The 26,771-nt window shown below is 36.4% G+C and overlaps 1 protein-coding gene across 1 annotated transcript; it reads right to left on the reverse strand.

Moving 5' to 3' along the window:
• Positions 1-389: 389 nt before the first annotated feature.
• On the reverse strand, positions 390-26,275 carry LOC149798565 (sodium/potassium-transporting ATPase subunit beta-like). The gene is made up of 6 exons (XM_089957380.1): positions 26,083-26,275; positions 19,035-19,175; positions 14,776-14,886; positions 9,634-9,827; positions 5,499-5,600; positions 390-875 (listed from the first exon to the last, which is right to left on the reverse strand). The coding sequence occupies exons 1-6, from the start codon at positions 26,228-26,230 to the stop codon at positions 636-638; spliced, it is 936 nt and encodes a 311-aa protein (XP_089813506.1). The 5' UTR covers positions 26,231-26,275; the 3' UTR covers positions 390-635.
• Positions 26,276-26,771: the final 496 nt, after the last annotated feature.

Here is a 26,771-nt window from a genome sequence, read left to right on the forward strand (position 1 = left end):
AATGTTAACATGCATAAATTTCAATAGTTTTAAAAAAAGTCAAAATCAGTAATTGCAATGTTAATTCCAAATTTACAACCTCGATACACTATTTAAACCTTTTTTAATGCTGAACAAGTAAATTGCACTGCTCATTTTGTAGTCACAACCTATATACAGTTTAAACTTTGTTTAAAACTGATATGCAACACTCATTTGTTTCTTTCTAATAGATGGTATGAAGTTTATTCAACTTGCAAGACAAATTTTCACAAAAGCTTTGGGTTAAAACACTGACCAGAAAAAGAATATTCCAAGCATCCACTTTTAGTGTGGAATTTAATATGAAAATCATGAAAAACATCATGCAGTATCCATCAAGGAAGAAAATAATGTTAAACACAAATACGTATTGCTCATTATGTATTCAATGCCCAAACAGGCTTCATGATATAAACATATTTTTACAGTGTAATACAATGGTATTTTTACAGCTCAAATAAACGACCAGTCTCTAATGTTTATTCAGGTGTAGAAAAGAAATAAATACAAAGGAAACAAATTCAAATCTATTTTTTGATAAAATCCTGCATGGAATGAAGAAAAAAAATATGATTTGTACATTTTAATGTTCCTGCCTAAGTAGAAGGCTTTACTTAATCAACCATCACTTCAAAATGCACCATGCCAGCTTTCTCATTAAAATTATGATAAATATTTCTGGCATAGATTTTGCAGGAGATCATAATGAGAACACCCGTTCTTGGCTCATCCAATCTTACAAAGACAAGGGGTGAACGGTAGCCTTGCTGGTTGCGGTAGGGGAAGTACTTGAAATGGAAACCATGTGCTGGGTAGTACTTGAGTGGTCCAATATTATCCTTGTCTGCAGGATTCTGGAGTAAAGAAAACAAATCTGCTTAGAATAGAAATAAAGGCAAGAGATCACTGGCTTACCCCTACCAAATAGCCAAATGCAAAAGCAGTTGAAGAAATCTTGATTTGCAGGATGTTTTCTGATTCATTTTTTTTTTCTTCAAATGGTTAGTTCAAGTTTTACTGCTGTACCTTTAGATCTGTCTACCTAAATGTCATAATATTTATCAGACTTCAATGGAAATGATTCACTTTTCAACATTCTTGATTTTTAGATGCCTTTCCACATCTCAATGCAAGCATGAGAAACTTTCCTATTTTACATTTTTGTACGCTGGCATTCTGGTGAAGAGAGATATTTTACGGATGTTTCTTATACAGAAAGGTGCATCTGCCTATGAAACAGACAACAGCCCCCAAACAACATTGTACTGCATTATGTGAAAATTAGGCAAAAGACAATGGAACACTCAGTTATAATGTGATCTAAAATAGAGTGGTCCAACTACAGGCCAGTAGGTCAAATGCAGCCTGCAGGTAATTTTTTAGGCCCCCACTCATACAAACTGTCATTTCTATAATATATACACAAATCATTTAGTGAATACAATCCTTTCAGGTGCACTGGATCCAGCAAGGGATCACGTGTCAGGGAGTGATTAAGATAAATGCAATAAACTGATAACGAACAGTGCAAAAGTAGTATCTAGCTACCCTGAGCGCATTCGACCCTTTAAAAAGTCTTTTTCAAAGGCAAATACAAAACATAGACAAGACAACAACTATAATAGAAAAATGGTTATGTTTGCAAAACTTTACATGGCTGTTTCTACATGAATTCAACATTTTAACTATTATGCGTCAACTAGTTTATTTCAGCTTGTTGCTGATACTGAAACAAATTTGTATTGACGCAGAAATTGATGAACCATAACAACATCTATTATTTTATGTAAATTTATGTAAGCACTCATTATATCACGGATATTTCATTGTTATAGTAATCACAGGCAATTAAGCAAATTTAGAGAATTATTTAAAAGAAAATGTGTCGGCTGCAAAAGACAATTTTATTTGTGCATGGTTGTCTTTTTCTAGTCTTCTTGGTTTAAACTGTTTAGTTTCAATGTTCTTAGGTGGCGTATCCAGTAAGATTTCTTTTCTTTCCTGGTCTGGGGACTCCAGTTGGGGTTGTGAGCAATAGCAATGAGTGTTATATCACTGAAAGTGTGGCCTGGGGAGAAGTGTTCTGCGACCGGGCTTCTGTACAGCTTCTTTGTCATCCAGTCAGATCTATGAAGGTTGATCCTTTTGTGCAGCTTCTCAGTTTCACTGACATACTGAAGGCTACAGATATTACATGTGATGAGATAAATGACATTCTCTGTTTTGCACATTTTGTTTGGACCACGTATGTTTAATTTTCCCCGAGTCACCATGATAGAAAATGTTCTGGTCTCTATTACATGTTCATAGGTTGTGCACCTTTCATCGCCACAGGGGCCAGATTGACTAGGGTGGTCGTGATTAGTGACTGGCATTAGCTTCACCCCGACTAGGATGTCTTTGAGGTCTTTTGGTCTCCGGTAGGCAACTACAGGTTTGTTATGGAGGATTAACTTTAGTGCATCCGACGATTCCACAATGGGCCAGTGTTTCCCGATGATTTTACCTACTTTGGGGTTGTCTGTATGGTAGGTCAGAATAAATGGTATCCAATCAGCCTTTTCCTTCTTTCCATATTTAATAGGTCATCATGGTTTGTTTGTTTAGCCTTTTGGGTTGCCTCCATAATCTGGTCTTTGTCGGAGCCTCAGTAAATTAAATTTTTAAACATTTTAACTTTAAATATATTACTGACTCTGGGGGTCTAAACTTAACTCTGACATTCATTCATGGAGTGGATGTTTACAAAACGTTTGCCTTTTCTTTACCTGTGATTTTCACAATTTAGATATAACAGTGTGACAGACATTACATGTACATGGTTGAACTACTAAAGAATATAATACTTCTTATATATTTGAATTTTCCATTAAAAAACAAACAAAAATACAGATGAAATTCAAGCATAATTTGTTATTTTCTCTGTATTTGCACCTGTACATGTTTACTTTAATGAAAAATGGAGGAAATAATTCTCTCAACTGGAATATGGCACATCCATTAGGATTACTGGTGTGACTTCTGATCACATGATTGCGAAGACTGCAAAAGTGAATAATCCTTTCATTACAGGGTTTATGAAGATATCTGGAGAACACACTATAACCCAAGAAATTTTTTCACAACAAAAAAATCAGTAAACTTGCTGAGACAAATGCGATTTTTGGATTACAGAGTCAGGGAGTCATTGCTGATTTTGTTGGTTTTTAACTTTGCTGCAATAAAAGAAAGATCTTAAAGTTCAAGTGTAACTTATTAAAAAGAAGATGAATCATTATCCTCCTTGATTTTTAGATAATTGTGTTCTAGGACTAAGTACTATGAAACTGAAGACAATACATATTTTACGACAGGCAGAAGTTAACTGCCATTTGGTTAAAAAGATTTGGCTTTTGGTATTGATTCATATGTAATGTGTTGGTCTATAATATTGCTTCAAAAAAAGTAAAAGGAGATTTATAAGTATGACTTTAAAAGTAAAATGAACTAATAAAATTATTATTTGAACGGACAATGCATTTGTTTGTTAATTGTGCAAGTTGGTCTATTTGTATGCTTAGAGAGAGAGAGAGAGAGAATGTTGTGCAAGTTGCAATATCCTATATCATGCTGAAAAAGTACAGGTCTGATGAAAATTTGTCAGTACATTTTTGACCCCCCAATTTTGTTTTTGACCCCCAGTTCTGACACCAGGTTTTTTTTTTAACCCCTAATTTTACACCCCTGGGGGACACACGGCATCTAACAATTGTTATATTCAGCAATCTCAGACCAGCTTTAACATATAGCAGAAGGTTGTGGGCAAATCATCATATATGGCCACTGCAGTTCAATCATCACCATATTGGATTTGTTGTCTATAATGATACACATAACGTCTATATTGCAATGTTGAAGTCCTTGCAGTTTGAGTGGATCACCTCAGCAAGACACTCATCAGTGCCGATGGCCCTTTGACTTTAGCTGTCGTCAAAATATTATGCACCAGATTCCAATGGTTGGTAAAAGTAATGTGCTGTCATGGGGAGATTTTCTCTTGTGGTGTTCAAGTCCAGATGTCAGCTGTGTAGCAAACAGCTACCTCATTCTTCAACATCTTACCAATACTTAATCATACAATGTGTTGTTCTTCATAGTGTGTGTGTGTGTGTGTGGATTTTTAACGTAGCTTTAAAAAAAAAAAATCAGTCATATCGCTACGATGTCTGCAATGTGGCAGTCTACAGTGATGCCTAGCACTGGGGCATCATGCTGCAGACATGTAGCACGATGTCCCACCCAGTCACATTATCCTGACACCAGGCCGACCAGTCCTAACACTAACCTCTTAAAGATGAGCACTCAATAAGACAGCTTTTAGTACCATTTTTATAAATCTGTGGAATGACTTGGCTGGGGATTGAACCCACAACCTCCTGCATCCGAGGCAGATGTTCTTCAAAGTTGTATGTGTTGGGATCAAACAAGAAGGATCTAGTGTTGCAAACAAATTTCCTAAACATCCTAACTTGATGTGCAGACAGACAGACCAACTAATTTACAAGCATTTTAAAAAATGCTACAGGAACCAACATACGATATTACCAAAACTTAACAAAACTTCAAAATACAGAAACTTTAGTTATGTTAGCCAAATGTTCAAGGTCATGAAAACACACAAATGTATACATTGTACTAATGTAAACGTGTTAGATGAAGTAACTTTACACACCATGCAAATGTAAGCAGAGTACAAATCCATGTACATCGCAAAATTTACATAAATGTAGGTAAATTTTGCACGCATGTAAATCAGTGCATATCAACAAAATACATGTTAGCAAAAGTGAAAAAACTGGATAATTTAGGAGACTGAATAGTTATAGAAGCTTAAAAAGATATACCTTTCTGGTACTCTCAGCTTATGAAAAGACTCCTACCATATGGTCAAGGGCTCTCAATTATTCAAGCATAATATGATCCACAGCATAAAATTATATACTACTTATGACCAAGCACCCAAGTTCTATACTACTGATGCAACACTTTCTTTCCTTGGAAACATAAAAAAGTGAATGCAGAAAATTACAAGTAGCAAAAGCAATCTCTGATTTGGCTGAAATACCTTGAATGATTAGAGAGACAAGATCCGGAAATGAAGTGTTCAGGGAAAGACAAGTTAAAGACAGATGAAAAAAATAGGTGCCCATAAAAATAAGAAGAAAAAAAACATGCACCTAAAGGACACAGATGCTCATGTCAAGATGATGCAACTAAATGACAAAGTTCCCAGTCAGCAATAACATTCTGTCTCAAAAAAAAAAATGTAATGTAATCTAGCTTTCAGTTATTAAGGCTTTCCTAATTACTGAGCAGAAAAGTGAAATTGGTGATAAACTGGTAAGTGATGTGACAATACAGACAGACATGGATAACACTACTTAACACTACCTAAGTATCCACAGAAATGGTGGAGACAAAAAAGTATCACTAAATACCTCTCCTTCACAATGAACGGTGACATAGTACTCGGCCCAAGAGTCCTGGATCTCAGATGGCACTGAGCCATTGCTGTAAGCTTCAGGAATCCAGTCATAAATCTGAAATACAAACAGTTTTAGCAGTAGGGTCTTGTAAAATTACATTGACAGTCTGTGGCAGAAATACAAGGCTCAAATAACTTGTATGGGTGAATTAATTCATCTTCCACGACAAGACTTTCCCCAGAATAAAACGAAACTCTGCAGGTACAAAAATCCGAGGAACTTTTTATAGACTCATGTTCCCATTAAATTTTAATTCAAAGTGGTCTGAATTATCCCATTTCCACCAGTACTGCATGGATTTCAAACACTTAACAGTAAAAGTCCCATCAGCAGTTTTAGTGCTATGTACATAGTACCATGCTGGGTCCCAGTGTTGTGTATACAACACTTAGTTCACAAGTCTCAATATTTATACCATTGAAAGTAATGTATAGAGTCCCAATGTTATATATAGCTCTCACTGTCCAAATGTTATGCTTATCAAGGATGAAAACAGAGTGCCCCCCCCCCAACCTGAAAACTGTCATTGCATCTCCAGGGCAAGTGTAAGGTGGAGAATTTCACAAGCCACTGAAAACATGCATAGCATGTTCAAAATCATCAAAACATGCAAGGAGCAATTTTAACTATTATTATCATTTATTAACTTGAATACTTTCATTCTGACAAGTAGCTCATGAAAAACTGTTGATACCCCTTCTTTCAGTTTGAATGAAAATGTTTTCTGAATGAGATGGGGTGCCTGCTGTGAGGTTAAAAAAAACCTTTCCTATTGCAATATTTTTAAAATTATGTTAGACTGGTTTTTTAAACATATTATGATTAGTATATATAATGTACTAAGCACTTCAAGTACTGGGCTAACCAGCTCAAACAGATGTACATATTAATTTCATGGTGGTGGTGGGGTGTTAGGGAGCACTTTTTTGCCAGTCGATGCCTAGTTTTGTCTTTGCAGCTCATGCACCAGGCAAGTCCAGGTTCTTCCAATTTCTGAATATATTCATAGCTACCAACCTTCCAGGCTCACAATTAGTGAAAATAGAGATAAAAAGTCATGAATTTGGACATGAATTCGTGAAAAATACCATGACAATAACTCCATCCACTCTGACCACCCCATCCACTCCGACCGTCAATACTAAACTATATCCAGTTCGCAAAATAAAACACTACATATATACAGAGATAGTTATTTATTAAGACATGATACTCTGGCAGACTTGAACTTCCTCAACTGCTTGATTGTAAATTTGTTTTCTAAACAGTTCCGACTTCTTGCCTGATGGTTGATCTTGGGGACTAAAAATTGCTGACAAATTTTTGCAGCTAAGGAGGCCCTAAAGTCTGTCTTATTTTTCCTCACCATAGAAAATACTCTTTGGCTGTCACTTTTACTGTGAGGAATGCACAGGATCTGCAGCATTTTTGGTTCTTCCACAGGATGATTTGGAAGCGATTTTCGAGTCCGGGAATATTTGTCAGAACAAATGTTTAGCATGGTCTCCAGCTGATAAAGGTAGATTGTGTTCGACAAGAAAACTCACAGATAATGCTTCAGCGTTGGTAGCCTGCAGATCTTCCGCCAATGGTTTAAAATATTCCAGAGCTGAAATCTGCGAATTCTTAATTTTCCCAACTTCTACATGTTTTTTGCAACCAACATTCTTCCTCACATCGTCTCTGCGATGGCACACTGAGTGCATAAAGCATGAATGAATATCAATGTTTAACAGCAGAATGCACGACCAATTTTTGATATATTCCAAATTAAACTTCCCTTTTTAGTAATACATTTCTTTTTCCTTGGTGGTGAAGACATTTTCAGCATCTTACATGCAATGCTGAATGGTAACTCTAATCAGTGTTTTCACGCATGCGCGGAGCAAATTTCCGGTTAGGCCCCAGTTTCTCTCAAAAGCATTTGTAAAACTACTCTTATATATATAGATTAAAATAGGCTAAAATGCTTGCTACCGGGCCAACTGTACTAATTGGTTGTAATCTAATATCATGACCAGCAGTACCAGACCATTTCGGCAAAGCGAATATCACGATTAGTGCTTAACGGGAAATCGGTTATTTTATTAAAGATTTAAAATAACTGAAGATTGGAAAATTCGTGAATTTTTGGCTTACGACGTGAATCCGTGAATTGCTGAAAAAGCCGTGAAATTCACACCAAATTTGTGAGGGTTGGCAGCTGTGTATATTCTGAAAAGAACTTTTGATCTTTCTTCCTCTTTCAACAAATTTCAATTCCGTAGAAGCCATGAAAAGTTGTAGTTGTGTGGTTTAACGCCATTTTTCAGCAAAGATAGGCTATACATGGCGGCCAGTATTAATGGTGTAGGAAGAACCTGGGAAAACCCCCGGAAAGAACCAACGACCCACGAGAAGCTACTGGCAAGCTTTCTCACATATCCACAAAGCCATGAAAAGATCAGACATTACAAGAAACATAATGAATAAGGGAAACAATTCCCACCTGCACAATTAACTTCCAGTACATGGTGTCTTGTTACTTTCTTTCCTATTTGAATTACATCCAGGAACAAATATTCTCATTCTTTAAAAAAAAAAAAAACGGATTCAAAGTCTGCAGAACATTTTACTAAAAAAGAAAAATGACATATCTGGTTTATAGCCCCCAGTCAAAAGTCCCAATGCTATGTATACAGTACTGAGAGATCCTTGGTGTCTGAAAAGAATTTGAAGTAATTTCAGATAAGACCATTTCTTCTTTTTAAATGCCGATAGATGAGACCATCTCCGATATTCATAAGCAATAATGTTCGAATTAGCCACTGTGGCAGCCATATTAGACAGCTGATTGCTGGTCATACTGAATATCACATTGGCACTATTTACATTTTGAACCAACTATAACCAACTAAAACACAAGTCCTTTAGGGAAAACCTGACTTTTGATGGAGGAATAGCAATAGCCTTTTCATTATGGCATTTGGTGGTGGCCATATTGTATAAGAGATCAGCACCATTTTTTATTTAAGATGAACAAGACATAAGTAGTTTTCTGATGAAAACCCGACGCTGGAATAGTAGCAATAACAAGATATGTGGTACTCATATTTGATTTCAGGTTGGCACCAACTTGCAATCAGTCTTTTGGTGAAGTAGTGGAATAGTGATAAAAAGATTTAAAAGATGACTATCGGTCATTATTTGATTTTCATTAAGAACTAACTGGACATCATAAACCTTTTACTAAAAGTCTAATATCATAATCCTTTCAGAAGTAGCGATAACAAGATTTCCAAGATGGCCACTGTGGAGGTCATATTGGCAGTAAAAGTGGACTGTTTTCATTTAGGACCAATGTGTGAAAACACCATTTCAATAAGACATGATACTGTGGCAGACTTGAACTTCCTCAACTGCTTGATCGTAAATTTGTTTTCTAAACAGTTCCGACTTCTTGCCTGCTGGTTGATCTTGGGGACTAAAATTGCTGACAAATTTTCTGGAGCTAAGGAGGCCGTAAAGTCTGTCTTATTTTTCCTCATTAAAGAAAATACTCTTTGCGCGGAGCAAATTTCCAGTTATGCCCCAGTTTCTTTCAAGAGCATTTGTAAAACTACTCTTATACATATAGATTAAAATAGGCTAAAATGCTTGCTACCGGGCCAACTGTACTAACTGGCTGTAGATCTAATATCGTGACCAGCAGTACCGAACCGTTTCGGCAACTGCGAATATCATGACTAGCGCTTAACGGGAAATCGGTTATTTTATTAAAGATTTAAGATAATTGAGGATTGGAAAAATCACGAATTTTTGGCTTATGGCGTGAATCCGTGAATCGCTGAAAAAGTCATGAAATTCACACCAAATTCGTGAGAGTTGGCAGCTATGAAGCATGCATGTACATGATCTTCATAGTCCAAATTCCTTACATAATATAATGGACAACTTGTTTCCGAATACCTCTTCATTTTAGTAATGAGAACATTTTGTGGACATAGTTAAATAAAAATTCTTTCCGTTAATGCCGGTAATAAATCACCATAAATTTCTGAGCAAATACGAGTCTGATGTGTGTGAGTTTAAGATCCTCCCCTCTTACCCTGTTCATCTTCAAGAGAATGCAGGGTTGTCCATCCTCAAACCCATATGCCTGCTGCTTGACACAGTCATCACCTAGTTCCTTGATGTCAAAACGGCATGCTTTGTCCCACTCTTCTGGTCGTCGCATCTCTTGGATGGAGGAGCAGTCAATTAATGTACCAGTTTCTGCCTGTTGAAACTCATTTTCATAGTCTGCAAAACAGAGGGAATAAGGCTGCTAAGGCACAGTCTATAACCAATATAATCAAACAGTATTTTGTCATTAAATTTCTATTTTGCAATTCAGGTTTTAAATTTATTCTTTTATTTCTTCACTTTTTTTATGTGATATGTCTCCATATCTCTACATGATACATGTTGCATGTAGTGATAGACATAGAAAAATATTTGTACATTATATATTTCACTATTTGGACTGTTAGATACCTTAGGCTTCATGCCACTTAAAAATGGCAACAAAAAAAACCCATTAGCATTCTCATGTTTGCATTACTCAGATCAGACACATTATGACCTATTATGGTTAATAAAGAGACAGCAAAAATAAGCAAATTGTTGTTGTACAATCCTCTATACCTAGTTTGAATTCATGTATTTTTCCAGGAAAACCTTTGCAATTAAACAGTTTAAATCAAGGAGTGTGGTTTGTACAATAATGGAGACCGACTTCCATGTTACTGACTCACAGGTATAGCTGGTGGATACATGTACAATTTGTTATTTAATAGTCATTTTTTATATATACAAAAATCGTTTCATAATGTGAGGAATCAGGGTGGCTCATTGTTTAGTGTGCTTAGCTCAGGACTAAAAAGTGCATTGTTGGATCATCTAGGGTAGGCTACTGTGGCATCTAGTTGCATAAAGAACTTTCCAACAATTGCCTCTGCACTAAATTTGTAATTGTTGCAAAATACCAAACAAATGCATCATGTGCATCTTACAAAGATACAGTATTTGCAGTTCTTTCATGCCTGCCAGTAGCTTCTCGTGGGTCGATGGTTCTTCCCGGAGTTTTCTCGGGTTCTTCCTCCACCATTAATACTGGCCGCCATGTATAGCCTATCGTGTGCTGAAAAATGGCGTTAAACCCAACAACAACTACAACTTCCTAAAATATTGTATGCATTCATCTGAAAACAAAAATATATAGCAACAAAGATATACCTACATGTATCACATGTACATTTGCATATAAAATCATGCTGATTTACTACTTTTCCTTTACAGTACCATAAATAATTAGTTTTACCGACGTATAAACTGCTATTTTGTGAGTGATCTACTCTTGATAGATAAATATTTTTATACTAAGCCATACACAATAAATAGCAATATCAAAGAATGAAAAGAAATACGATTTAATGCTGTATTTAAATATATTATTCAATTTCAATCAGCTTGTCCATAGCGTTTTTTAGGTCGTAAACCCCTCAAATTCTGTATCACTATCATCATCCATATTGTTTAACTGTTTGTCATTTCTGTTCAATGCGTTATCACTTCCACTGATGCCACACACCTTGAAAGATTTCATTATCATTGTGCACTTTTCCTTCAATGTGTCCATGTCATTTAAAACCCAGTCCAATACAGTCTGTTTGTTGGCTGTCTTGATCCGTTCATTGCTGCTTTCATCAGATGATTTTAATGCATTTGTAGCATCCCTGATGTATTCCATCCAGCTGCAGCGGAGGTAGCTCTTGACATATTTACTGACGCTCACATCAAGAGGTTGCAACTTGGATGTGCAGCCTCCTGGTATTATTGCTTGCAGAACATTTCCGTGCCTCAACTGTTTCTTCACGTCATCAGTGATGTGAGCCGAGAACAAGTCCATAACTAATAGTGATAGCTCTCTTCTGGTGAATGGCAAATAAATTTCTTCAATCACTGCAGCATTAGTGTTTCATCCATCCATGCTTTTCTCTTGAACTGTGATAATCCACCACTTACGTGCCTTCAGATCTAGATGTCTCTTTCCCTTGAAAATAATCATTGAGTGTAACACGTCACCAGAACCGGCAATGGTTAAAATAACAGTAATATGTCTCTTCTCCACTCCAGTTGTACGAATCAGAACGCTTCTCATTCCTTCTTTGTCCACCATCTTCCCTGGCTCAATATCAAAGTACAGGTGTCTTGTCCATGCGAATAGTAAACTTATTGTCAAACTCATCCTCATCATGTCTATCCATCACAAACTGTGAAACAAAGCAATCTTTTCTTCCAAATCATTAGGTAAACATTAGGCAAGAGAGGTCCTGCTTCTGAGCACAAACCCATGTCTTTTCATGAAATTCTCCCCCCAAGAAAGACTGGCATGGAATTGCTCTCCGGAAATTCTGCTCCTTGGCATATACAGTGGAGCCTCGTTAATCTGGACTCTGTTTATCCGGACATAATTCAATGGGAACGGAATTCCTTAACGTTAATTTGCTCTGTTAATCAAGAAATCCGCGTTCCGGATCATGAAATCAAAATCGGGGACCAAAGTGTAAAACTACATTAAAACTTGTCTCGATAATCTGGAAAAAATCTGTCCAAAATAAGAAAATTCGAAAAAAATCTTTTCATTGGTTTCTGCCAGAAATCCAGTTTATTTAGTATTGAGTCGCACTCCTGTTCTGAAATTTCTTCTCTCCACAAACATGAGAAAGATACTCCGATATAAGACCACCAAAATTAAAATGGCATACAATTTACAACTAACATGTAGACAAGTCGCGCCATTTAAGGTTTCCTAACTGATGCTGTACTATATAGAATTCTGGAAGTTACAGAATTCTGTGCTTTCATTGTGAAAGCTGGAAATAACATGTATTCATATTGAATTTGATATTATGAAACCTTATGCTGAATTTCAAATTTGTGCAATAGTAACAATGCCTCAAGTACATGCAGTGACCCTGAAATACTCCAATGTCATATGTTTTAATCACATGCTTCAATTATCCATCCAGAGTGCATTTAATGTGGTTCCTGCTTTAGTTCATACCAGTGCAGTAGCAAAACATTGTGTTGTAAATTTTCTTCAATCAGTTCTGGCCACTAATGAGCTCAATGCCAGACAAATTCCAATGAACTTGAACACAAAACTATAGTATGACTGACTGCCCAAAAAAGTAGAATTCCATTCAATGATGTATCATAATGCTTGCTTCAACAACGCTAGTCTACGCCATTCTACACAATACAAAGGCTATCGAAACTGCAGATGTTTATAATCGTTTAATGTCCTGATGTGTACTGGCACATTTAGTCCAAGGAAAATGAGGAAGATAGTTTGTATGTTGGCTATGACTAAGAAAAAACTGACATTCTTTGCAATTTCTGGCCTCCAGTAACCAACTACACGAGGAAATAACGTGGAGCAGGGTCTAAACATAACCAGAAAAGCTAAGCAATGCAATAGTAGTATGCAGTGTATCACTGCTATTAAAACATACCAAAATCAAATAATGTGAAGATGTGAAAATTTTCTATTGTATAAACGTATACATATGTTCTAACAGCAGCAGAGCAATATGCTCCTGAAGTGTTTAGGGGATAAAAATGTTAAGTGGATAAATTTGGTAAAATATCTTAGACTCTGCATTAACTGTAAGTTCCTTTTTATACACAAAAACTTGTCTTACATTATCAGTAATTTCTTAGTTTTCAAAGGCATACATAATGTTACAACAGCCTTGATCCCCACATAACTAAGTGCCAATGGTTGTTAATTTTATGTGCATGCCATTACACTCAAAAACCTGTTTTGGCTAAAATTTAATTCTTTATGGAGAATGACTTCTAGCTACCATTGCTGGATGTGTGCATTATTGTTAACAAAAAGCCACTCCACCCCGAAGCTGATCATACTGAATGACTGGAGGTTTTTGTCATTTTCGCCTGAAATTCAAGTAGGAAACACATTTTGAAAGCTATTTCTGAACAGATCTGAAAACACCAAATCCCAGGTGATCTTTCAATAACATACTGCCTAGCTGTGTTAGAAACATTGTTTTTCACTGGCTATTTGGCTCACGCATGAGCAGAAGGGTAAAATTTGGGTTTTTATTTATTTTTTTGCTAAATGGAGCCATTATTTTTGTATTGAGACCACTCTTTATTCCATATGCCCATATTATCCTACTTTTTGCAAAGGTTCATCTGTCTGTTTGCAGTTCATACCAGTTTGCCTTAGACCAAAAAGTCTAAATTCTGGAGACAAAATCGGATCCTGACCACATGCCACTTTTGGGTAGAAAAAAATCGGGTCCAAAAAATGAGGTTTTTCCCTCTGTATATTGTAGTGCAACACAAATTCCAGATTATTTGGGTCATTGTAGAGCAACATCTGTCTACCTTTCTATAATACCACCCACTTTAGTGTATCATGCATGACCATGATGCTACAGAGTTCGGCAGTAGGCTACTACCTCCTGCCACATTAACTCGCTAGGGGTTAATGTGTTAATTAAGAGAGCCTTCTCTAACAGCCTTTCAATAACAAATCACATAACTCAATACTTTAATTAAATCACCTCATTTTTGGACTATAAATTATGCAATATGATTAAAATCAGATCTCCACTGTCCCTTGCTTCTAGTGACCTTTGAATTTGCCAATGCAGCTTTAAAAAAACAAATCATTTGGCACACACTGATGCTCTTCAGCCACACTGCTCATCTCCCAAATGCAAAGATACAAGACTTCATCTGACCGGCTGATAAAATTAGTGATGATAATAAAATAGGTAAATAGAACATGACCCTAAATAGAACATGACTAGAGATAAGATTTTAAGCAGATTGATAAATTAGGTATTTTCCGTTTTAACTTTCGAAACAAGACTGTCTGCAATTTTGGTTTACCTTATCCTGTATTGCCAGTCACTTGCCTTACAAACATGTCTGCAAATCACGTGATCCAGTTACGTCCTTGGAGTTCTTACATTCTCCTAGAATTATATGACACAAATACTGTGTATTACATCAAGACAACTGATCAATCGTCCTCCTGAAATAAAACACTCATACAATAGATTCATGCCATTACCAGGCAACAGCAAGTAACCCAAGATGCCAAATCCTTTTGACAGCATAAAAGTTAGGTTTTCATAGAAATGTAGAGCGAGTTATTTGTACTACTCACAATTTAAAAATCCCTGAATATGGTCCACATACTGGGCAAAGGTTGCAGGCCTGGCCTTGTTGAAGCGTATGAGTGTGGTTGCAACATTTGGAATAGGACGCATCCCAAGCCCTGAAATAAACAAGCATATAATCATCAGAATCTAAAGCGGATTTCTGATTGGACACATAAAAATAAACACAAAAGAGCCAGAAAAATGATGAGCAATTAGTACACTTATAAGAACCCTACCTCTTCTGCACCCCACCCATTCCCATTATGTGGCCAAACTAAAAAAAATGCACAACTTCATAGCTGTCAAACCTAGAGTACAAAAATGATAAAAAAAATGATTTTCAGGAATCAATAAGGAATTGTTAAACTTGAATGAATATATAACTATTTACAACATCTACAACCATCAGTAAAGTAGGACAGTAACATAATTATTTAATGTCAAAATGCATGTCTGCACCCCTGCACCTTCGGAATGGGCACCTTGTTCCATTTGGGTACAAAGAGTGCAACACACTCACACTCCGACACAGGCGGTTTATACGAGCATAGCTGCCAACCCTCCAGGCTCACAATTAGTGAAAATAGCTGATAAAGGTAAATTGTGTTCAACATGAAAACTCACAATCAATGCTTCAGCGTTGGTAGCTTGCAAGTCTTCCATTGATGGCTTAAAATATTCCAGAGCTGAAATCTGCCGTGAGTTCTTAATTTTCCCAACCTCTATGTGCTTTTTGCTACCATTGTGCTTCCTCACATTGCCTCTGCCACCATGCCCAATGCTAAAATTTGTGGCACACTGTGTGTAAAAAACATGATGTATACATGGTGTTTGATGGCTGAATGCACTGCCAATTTTTGCTCTATTTCAAACTAAACTTCACTTTTTGTCCAATACATTTCTTTTTCCTTGCCGGTGAAGACATTTTCAAGATGTGATACCAAATGGTAATTCAAATTTGTGTTTGTGGCGCATGCGCAGAGCAAAATTCTGCTTAGACCCTAGTTTCTCTTAAAAGCATTTGTAAAACTACTCTTATACATATAGATTAAAATACGCTAAAATGCTTGATACTGGGCCAACTGTACCAATCAGGTATAGTTCCACTAATATCGCGACGAGCTGTACTGGACCGTTTCGGCAACTGCCAATATGACTAGCAGTTAACTGGAAATAGGTTATTTTATTAAAGATTTAATATTATTGATAATTGGGGAATTCGTGATTTGTTTGCATGCGGCATGAATCCGTGAATCACTGAAAAAGTCGTGAAATTCACACCAAAATCATGAGGGTTGGCAGCTGTGTAGGAGCACTTTCCACACCTTGTTTTTTATATCGTTATCGTTTCCTCTGTACCATCTTTCTTTGATCTGAATTCGATGCAATATTTATCTTTTTACTAAACTTTTCATTCTAGCACACTAGTAATCCTCTGTGATTTTACTGTCCGGAAAAACTGCATGAAATAAATCACCAGCAACACTAGCATCTTGAAGGTTCATTTCTAAAATAAATAGTAAAATGAACTTCCAAGGAAACTACATTAATGTTCTCTCAATGATTTATAAACAATGTAAGTTCAGACTGTATTGTTGATGAAGCAGCAAGCTGGTGTTTATTAACCTTTTATGCCATTTTAAGTCATGGGCAAGTCCATGCCCAACAGCAATATCACAATTACACAATTGCATAATGTAAAGTTTTCTGCTTTACTAGATGGTTTCACAAATCTAAACATCACAACATAATTGACTTTCCAGTTGTTTTTTATTTCTTTACTGGATAAAATTCTGAATCTCCTGCTTTCCTTTTTGACAAGGGCTTGAATAGTCATGCATACAATGTCATACACGTACTATATATTAAGGGATGACACTTTTCTCCCTTCTCACAGGACCTATTTAAGAATCCTCACTGATATTTCAAGCTACTTTTCTTGAAGCAAAGTAATGTGTAGCACAGGCATTTGACTATGCCTATCCAAAGTTTGCCGTACTATCATATTTACGGAACGCTGGACCATTTTTCACACCACCTCTCTACATGGCCATGATAGTGCCCACTTAATATGCAAGTGGTAACCACTGAATATAATACAGCCTTCTCATGGGCCAACTGTAAATAGATGCAGTAAGTCATTTTCCTTTGGCCGATGAGGACAGTCTGTACCAACTTTTTCCACCCATTCCGGTACATGGCACAATCATAGTGAAAATGCTGTGATACAGAAAAAATGTTACTGTGTAAAAAGTTTTTTTCTTTCCTCAATGACTTTTGACCTTCAGGACCCCAAATCAACCGCTTTCAACCCAAGAGCAAGCCATTCATAAAAACTGGTTTTTCTATGTTGTGTAAGAAATAGTGTTATTTTGCAAAACCACTGCGATTCTTTCTGTCACAGTAACCTTGCTCTGTTGACTTCTTACTCCAAAATCAACAAGATTCTTCTTTATACTAACTGCGCATCTAAAAAATGTTGGGAACTTTATGTTATGAAGAACTCTTCACACTGTACAGAAACCATTTGTCTTTTTCAGTCTGTGATAGTGACCTCTGGCTTTGTTAGAGACTTTCTTACTAATGCAACATTTTTCTGGACTAAAGTTGAAAAAAAGTAATGAATTTGTGGAGGAATGGACTTTTGTCACATTTTTCACTCATTTTAAGTATTACCATAGCTAAATAAATATACAAGGGAGCTAACTACTACAAGCTAAAATGAATTTATTTACCTAAACCAAGTTGTCTTCTTTGACATAAAAAAAATGTACAGAAATGGAACCATAGTTTGCTAATAAAGTTATTAAGACCAACGATGCTGTGCCAAACATGGAGGGATTCCCTTCGTACTTAAATAATGTATTTTGAAAGCATGGTTTGAGGAAAGGAAAACAACACTGACAGGAAGTATTTAGTCTCAATTGCACTGACACTGAAAATGTACAAAATTAATGGATGGTAGTTTGTGTTTTATCTTGGCATGAAACGGAATATGTACAAGCTGTAAAATATACAATAATTTACAAAACAATGTTCACATTTTTCAACTTCTTAATCATAATACATATTTTATTTTCTGATCAAAAATGGCAGCATTTGGATTGATTTTTGCTCATGCTAGTTTGAATGGCTCTGATGATTCTGTCAGAGAAAAAAGGTGTCACTAGTTGATAAACCCGTAGCAGTAAGCACCTAGCATTTCCTGTGATTACATGGTACCGTAATTACAATACCCCATAGGTAGCCTTCTCTGCCAAATCTTGCCATCAAACAGGTGTCAGCTGGAATGACCTGGCAAAAGCTGTAGGATATTTAATTACCAAGTAAATAATTAAATTGCAAAGCAAGGTGGTTCTTGGGACAAAGGATATTAAACCTATAAGAAACTTAATTCAGGGGTATTAATTGATTATGGAATAAACTTTAGCCCAAGATCACAATCACCAGGTAACTGAGCAATACAGATTACAATTGTCCTGAAAATGGACACTTGGATTAACCAATATCCGAAATGTTTAACAAATATATTCAGGACAAGCACCCATATGATCCATGTAGCAAATGTAGTTCAAATTTCTTAAGCGCTCGGAAAACTTCTCAATTATGGTTTTTGCGGTTGTTTCTTTTTAAAACAACCGACAAATAAAAATTCCCAGCTTCTTTCCCTGACAATGACAGCTTTCATCGTTCCACACAGCATCGCAGTGAATTTTCATGTCAGCATCTTTAAGTGTACATAAAGTTAATTCCTTTGGTACACGAACTGTTTCAACACCATCTAAATCAACAAACAGCGTAACACTAGCCACTTGTTAAAAGTTGAAATGTGTGGGTCACACTTTTTATGTCAATTATGTAGATGCCACCACAACCTGTGGAAGAGTAAATTTGTATATTAAGGAGTAATCGCCTTTCCTATTAGGACATAATGTAGTTGCCTCTCCTTGATTTCTATGCAATATCAAAAACTGACTTTCAAAACTCAGGATGAACATGCAGATTAAAAGTACACAGACCAATCTTTTTCAGCATGTACTGAATGAATGGTGTTGTACTATATGTCAATATGAATTGTTTAAATCAGTTGTGCATTGTGCGTGGATTAAATTCAGTAAGTTAAGCTAGATATGGAGACAATGAAGTGAAAATTCAATGAGAAACACGTGGACATCATTCACAAAGCAGCATGGAACGAACTATAACTACTTAGCAAACTGGCACAATGTGTGTGAAATTGATAAAGATCCTTTACAACTGTTACCTGGATTTTGTCTGAGTAAGGAATCTGCTCCTCGAAGTCGTGGAATATTCCAGTCCAGGGTCTGGTAAAACACTGCCATCATGGCAGCAAAAAACCCTGCCAGGCATGCGTAAAAGACCAAGTAGAAAAGACCAATCTCACCTGAAAGAGGCAAAATATAGATATACACTTGTGCTTTCATACTAATAAAATAGTACACTTAGAAAGCTAACTTTCATGGATGTCACAAATAAATAATTTTGCAGTGAAGGGAAAACAAAGCTGAAATTTCAAAGACATTGGCCATTATTCTCAACACCAATTATTTTGGTGCTGCAGACTTTCCAACATTAATTTTGCTCAACTTGTTATTATGCGGTTACTCTAATACACCACAACATACTGGTGGCAAATTCCAACATTTTGAAAGGCATATTGGCTCGGACCCAACATCTCAAAACAAATTTCAAAATATCACAATTGGAGTGATGTCAGAGGAAACTCAGACTAGTGTAACAGTTGTGAAGAATATCAGGTATCTGTCTTAATAAAAATACTTTTGCTAGAATTAACTTCCTGGAAGACTTTGTTTTCCTGCTAATCTTAACTGTTGAGTGTTGTTCTGTTTAAGATAAACTTTAAGAATCATTATCAAACAATTATTAAAAGTTATGTCAAAATTTGACTACCAGCTGTGTGATATAGCTCACCCACCATGATGGGGTTCGGTCTGCATAAAATCCTGTATAACCTGCAGGATATGCATAAAAATACTGTAGCTTCTGTAACTGGATGCTCGAGTTGACAAAAGGATGAGGCAAAATCTGTTTTTATTTGGTATTGTACCTGGTGACATCAGGAGCAAGTGAGACTGAATAAAGAGTACAGTTTGAGGCTTGTGTTATGTACTATTTGGCTGCTGCGCATTTATCCATCGTAAGTAACTGTCATACACTTCCAACAAAGCATGTACTTCTTAAATTTGAAACCATGTACTGTTATCAGATTAATTATATTAAACTTGTGTGTTAAACTTGCACAGGAAAGGACAAATAAATTGCACATTACAACTTTTGAAATAAGAATTAGATAGCGATGTAATACAGCATTCAGGTTTTGTGGACCTGACTAGGACCAGCCAACCCTGATGAGTCCATCTCAGTAAGGCAATTGATTCTTTTCCAAAAGATTCACCAGTTTTCAGTAAGGTGTAACAAAATATCAACTGCTATTGTAAGCTGGAAAATGTAATTAAAAGTCTGACACATTGATGATAAGGTTCAAATGAAAAGTTTGTAAAGTATGGATAGACTTTATTTGCCACTAGAACAGTTGCACACACTTTAGTACCGAACCCTAAGCAGCTCAATGGCTTGTTGCTATCTCTCAACTTGACATACTTCTTGGAAATCCTTTTCCATTTCACATGGTGACGGCAATCATATCTCCCGCCATGAGACATACTCAAATTGGCACATGATGTCCAATAAACATAATTGTCCTTTCCAGCTTTTATTCACAAGAATCTGAATAATCCTTTTTATTCTTTTAGGTTATTTATTAACACTTTTTAGAAGCTTATTTTCGTCTTAAATATGCATCACTTTGTGGATGCCATTTTAAAAAATTTAATCAAAAGTTTGATCATGCAGATGCTTTGCATGAACAAATAGGTGCAGTTTAAAGCGTCTGGGTTGCTGCTGTAAAGTTAGTCTGATTCCCTGACTTATTTCACTAATCCTAATATAAAATCCGGATCTATATCAAACATGGATGAACCAATTATCCGGATTTTTCAGCAACTATCAGTTTTCCATAGTTTTTTCTTGTATGCCTTAAGTTTGTATTTTAAGGGTAATTTTCATAAGACTTTTTTGACTTATGACCATTCAGTGAAAGACAAGAAGACTAGTTAAAGTGAGTGTTGTGTATAAACAAATAATGAATTTGTTTTTTCTATTCTTGCACTAGTCGAGATTTAACTGAGTTGGAACTGCAGATCCAGATAAGTAGGAAAAATATATGCAAGTTTTTCATCATTTTCTGTAATTATGGCATGTAATACATAGGTTGCTCTTTTTATGCTCAGATGACACTTCTCTGCCAATTAAATTAGTAATAAATATGCTTATACCACTCTGGGGATTGGCATGTATGAACCTAAAACAAAGCAGTTCAGGTTTAGTTTCGATTCACAATTTCCCTTCGAATGGGTACCTGGCTAACCGATCATTATGTCTGATGGGTACTCTGTAAACGTTGCCCAAAATCTGTCGAGGGCTAAAGGATTTGTGATCTCAAAAAAACCAAAATATTGAAAACTAATAGTGAACTGCAAAAAAAACAATAAAAAAAAATACAATATATAGAATCTCCAAATTTCTGGAGAGGGAAAGGGGTAGCTTTATGCCATATTGTACTGCTAAAGTCAGGTGACTGACTGCTTATTGTGAATCATATTGGTATTTGGCACACCCCTAACAAAATCCCTGTCAAAATACAGAACAATCTAGACAAAGCCAATCTGCATGTGAAATAAACTTTTACAAAGAATTAACATTGATTACTGAAAATGAAATTTGTATCACTATCTTATACTCAATACTGTATTTGTAGTGTGTTGGCAGAAGTGTAATTTATGATCCTTGTGAGTGAAGTGTTACTCACGCTAGGTCTATATACATGCATATACTTGTACCTTCATGTGTTTTATAAAGCAAACTTCAGTATATGCTTGTACAGGTACTCAGAATGGAATATTAACAACCTGACATTTGACATGTGATGTGGTGAAACCACCTTCAGCCAGTCAAGACAACATGAATTAAATCATACAGTAACACAGCAGTAGAATAACCTTAGATATGTGCTGTCATGTGTCAGTGTACTGCAGTCAGTCTGGTCTGTGTGGGCTGAATGTACATTTTAAGTCAAAATTCTCATCAACACCAAACTGACCCTGGAGAACTTTGCAGCTCATATCAGTCAACTCATGAATATTCTGATAACTTTATTCAATTAAAACTTGTAGTAGAATCAGAAGTCGCTGTAAAGATGTGCCACTTTACAACCACTCTATCCCACACATGACAAATCGCGTGGACTGATCAATTCCTGATACTGGAACGTGAATTTTGAGTAATCCATGAGGTGTGTACTGAAACCTGTATTATTCTGAATTAAATTGTGAATAACTGTTTTCCTTGATATGAACACCAGTTGGTGTTGGCTTTGGTTAAGACAGCCAATGAAAAATATATCTATTGGGAAAACAAGACTAATCCTGCATTAAATCTCCAAGTTTCTTCCCTGCCCTAAACAGCAGCCAGTGTTGGCATTAGGTATGACAGACAACAAGAAACAGATTAATCTATACGATCTGTTGATGAAAATACAGATTTGACAAGTTTCTTTTAAAAAATTAAATGATATGCAGAGAATGACATTAGAAAACTATACCCCAATTTTAAAAAAATTCTCTTCACAAGGGTGTAATTTAACTACAAACACCACATACGACTAGGAGTAAGTGACATTCAGTTTCTACCCTATGCATTCCGATGTCAAGAAATAATTTCTGCTGTCCAAAAACATAAGTACAGAGAAAATAAGTGACTACAAAACAAAACCTGGAGCTGCAGCTGAGGTGAGATAAGACCAACTGATGTTTTCAAATCTGATATACAATAATTATGTTTGCAAGGTAGACAAAATAAAATCAAAATCCTAACAGGCTATATAGGCTTTAATAATGAGAGAATGTGTACATCAAAACTGCAATAACAGTAAAATTGAAGTGGTCAAAACTGCTCAGCATTATCATATCACCATGTACAAGATGTGTCAAGGAAAAATTGTACGGTACCGATCATGCTATCTTCTCCATACATTGCTATGACGGTGGAGATAGTTTAGAAAGGATCAATAAAAAGTCCTTCCATCTCTCCTCCTGTCATGGAGTTTTAGCTGCACCTTACAAAGATTAGCTATGTACATCATGCTTTACAGACCATCTGACTACCACGGATATGGACATCATAGCCATAAAGAGGGCATTATATAACGTTTATGAGAAGACAGGTGTCATTGTTGGTAACCGAATTATGTACATCATTGTCCTTCCAATCAAATATTTTACAACATCAATGCCAGCTAAATGTCAAATGAAAATTCAGTATACAAAATAAAATTCTTTTGTTCAGGACCGTATTCATTTTTAAGATGCATCCACCTCTTCCATAAAAAATAAATGAACAAAGCAGAATATTTAATAAGTGTCATATGCAGCCCATATTAAAAAGCACAATGAAACTTCCAAAATACTGTCCACTTCCAAAACATGTCTGTTGCAAGTTATTTGCATAAACAAGTCACCAAACCAATCATTCACCCAGGTTATTTTTTAGCAGATAAGGCAGAGCGATGGTTTCCATTCAAACTACTTATTAATACAAATCAAAAGGTACTTTATTATATTTTTTTAAATAATTTAATTATTAAAGGAAACAAGTGGACTGGCTACCTTAAAAAAATTCAACACCATAATAATGTGCATTACTGGTAAAGTTGCATCTAATTTCATGAAAAAACCCAAACAAGTCTTGGAGGAAGATGATAAAAGGTTGCTGTTACCTATTTTTTTTTTTCTCCTTAGGGTTTGGTCTTCATATATTTTGTGTTAATGATATCACGTGCCGACACAATGCAACATAAACTACATGTTGTGTGAGACTTGTGTAATGTCTTGAGTGCACAGCCCCTGTTCCAATTGTTCGATTGTATAATTATTGACAAATCCAAGGGATAAACTTTTACAACACTTCTGTCATGTTTGTGGCTAAAAAGAATTTTAGGATTTCTGTAAAGAAAATAATATACTGATGTTCAGCAACTTTTTCAGTAACAGCTCACTGCGAACTCTTCATTTACATTTTTCTTAGCAGATAAACACGGAAACAATACAAAGAATAAATGGGGTAAATGCTGTACAAAAAGGACATGTATAGATACTCCATACATATAGGCAAATCAATTTTAACCCTTTACCTCATTGGGTGTATGACTTTTTTGCCCTTCAATATACATGTAGCAAAGAGACCCAGTGCAGTGCGCTAAAAACAGAACACATGGTACCTATTCGACTCCATACAGATTGGCATGTCTGTTAACTGTTAAGCAGTGTAGTGTACCGTACGTTATGTTTAACAGCGATTTTAACCATTTTACATTTTTGGTACACGTTATGTATGGAAAGATTTAAGAGTAAAATCTGAAAGCAATAGCTGTTTTTTATGTGCTTTAAAATCTTGAGAGAACTCGTTCACCATCAAGTCAGTGAAGCCGCATGACCAACCGTTGCTGCCATTTCTCATACTCCAAATTTACTTGTTCTTTGTCTGCATCTACATCACTAAATCTTCTGAATTTGATAATTTATAAAAACTAATTGCTGCCTAAATCAATGTGATGTGATGTGATTTGGATTTTTTAACATAGCTTTAACAATTTTTCAGTCATATTGCTATGATGTCTGCAATGTGGCAGTTTATAGTGATGTCTAGCACTGGGGCATCATGCCGCAGACATGTAGCATGATGTCCCACACAGTCACATTATCCCGACACCGGGCCGACCAGTCCTAACACTAACCTCTTAATGCTGAGCGCCAAGCGAGGCAGCTGTTAGTACCGTTTTTGTAAGTCTTTGGTATGACTCGGCCGGGGATCGAACCCACAACCTCCCGCATCCACTCTAACCACTAGGCCACCGGAGCGGTTGCCAAAATCAATATCAGAGCCTTTACCTAAGTTACTAAAGCTTTCGAAGTTGTGATTCCAATCATGAGGCAAGTACTTTACCAAGTCCGCAAACTCCATTTTGAATGAAGAGTGGAGAATACAACCCAATTACTTTGAAAAGCAGATTTCAACCAGAGCACAAACAGCGACCACTTGATCTGATGTAATGGTCATTCACACCAATGAATGTAGTATCTAATAGGGGTTTTTCCTTGAAGGTGGGGCTACGAAAACCCACTCAAATGGCTGAGGTTTACAGCAGGCATCAAAAAGCGCCTCCATGAGAATGGTGTAGAGGCATCAAAAGGTGATTGTATGCGAATTGGGTAGGTGTCCAAAGGGACTTCCATGGCAATGGAGTAAAGGTGTCAAAGGGGCTTGCATGAGGAAAAGGGTTAAAACGACTTAGCAGAACCGAACAATATAGACTTTTGTCTCAGCTGTACAACAATTGTTATTTATGACCAGTAACATCGAAGTGCTGCACGCTCAACATACTCCACAAGTCACTCAACCCCTAAAATAGAATTTACAACTTTAATGGCAGTTTCTCTGACATTTAGGCTTAACGTCCCTCATCTATCTGACTGCCAGTACATATATACAAATTTAAACAGTCACAGACAGCACAATTTTCAATCATTTCCCATTGAATTTTCAGAAAATCTAAGCACTGAAAATACACACAGGTAAGGCGTGATCATCTTTGCTGTGGAATAGGTCAGTTAACAATAAACCACGCTATGTCACTATTGACATCCATGAGTGCAGTAACTGCCTTACATACTGCTCTACATACTAACCAGACAGTTAACTGCAGGTAAAAGCGCCTTAAGATGCCCCAGGCAATACCAGTGAACATACTTAACTCAAGGTGACCTGCACATAACATATCTATAGACAAAAGAACAAATTCCGAATAAAAACAAATGCTATTTGGTATCTTGCACACATTAAAACGTCAAAACAACCTCGCATTAGCGCTATGTGAATCTCACCAATAACTGTCGCTTCGAGTTTGACCTTTAAATGATCTCTCGACAACCGTATACTAAAAACCAATCCTGTATGAAAGGTCTAATAAAGCTGAAACACCTACTTCAGTAATTTTGGGATCTTGTACTCTCCTCCATTTAGATTTCAGGAATGATTCACCTGTAATTTAAATAGCAACCCCATAAGACATAATCTGTTACAGAACCTGTGATTATCAACAGTACGGAGTACACACATATTTAAACGGCGTATTAAAAATACAAGTTAATACTAACCCCAGCTTCGCGCAGTTCTTCCAAGGACTGTTCCTTCGTCAGCATTAAAAAGAAAAGTTGCAAAATCTTGAAATCGACTCCTTAAAGTCGGTTTTTGTGGTCCAGAAGCTGTTGTGTCTACAGCCGTGCTCGCGATCGTGGACGCCATTTTCTTGAAAGAAATACAAAGTGCCCGTATGACTGAAGTCGCAGCCAGCGGCTATAAATAAGGTAAATGGTAGCTATGACGTCATAGGTGGGGCTCGATGGGGAAATCGATGTGTTACAAGAAACATGGATGTATCTTAAACCAACTCGGAATTGATTATTTTATTATGCTTTTCCAAATAATAATGCCCACTATTAACTAGCTTTTCCTGAAAAATATACGTTTTTCGACCACAATTATAAACCCGGATTGGCACAGTATCATCTTCCCCGTACGGACATGCGCAAGAAGCTTGTATTGCGAAATATACCCTTAGCGATTATTTCGAAATGAACGCGCTTTGTTGTTTTCAACATGTGCACCGATTTCCTTTATTTCTACAAGCAGGCCCGGCCCTATGATGTGCGGGGCCCAAGGCAGCACCATGGAAATGGGGGGGGAGGGGCATCTGTATGGTGCCCCCCCCCCAAAAAAAAGGAAGGCAGCACCAAGGAAGCAAGCGATAAGCGGGGCCCCAAGCAAACAAAAATTGCAATGCTGA

This window comes from Sinohyriopsis cumingii, chromosome 5 (genome assembly GCF_028554795.1).
Source record: "Sinohyriopsis cumingii isolate HCF-2022 chromosome 5, ASM2855479v2, whole genome shotgun sequence".
Lineage (NCBI taxonomy): Eukaryota > Metazoa > Mollusca > Bivalvia > Unionida > Unionidae > Sinohyriopsis > Sinohyriopsis cumingii.

Excerpts from the sequence above, each read along its gene's own strand:
- LOC149798565 (XM_089957380.1), bottom strand. The coding sequence starts at position 26,230 with ATGGCGTCCACGATCGCGAGCACGGCTGTAGACACAACAGCTTCTGGA. Across the intron at positions 5,601-9,633 it reads TTCTCTTGAAGATGAACAGG|ATTTATGACTGGATTCCTGA; the intron begins GTAAGAGGGGAG and ends TTTGTATTTCAG. Across the intron at positions 876-5,498 it reads CCGTTCATTGTGAAGGAGAG|AATCCTGCAGACAAGGATAA; the intron begins GTATTTAGTGAT and ends TCTTTACTCCAG.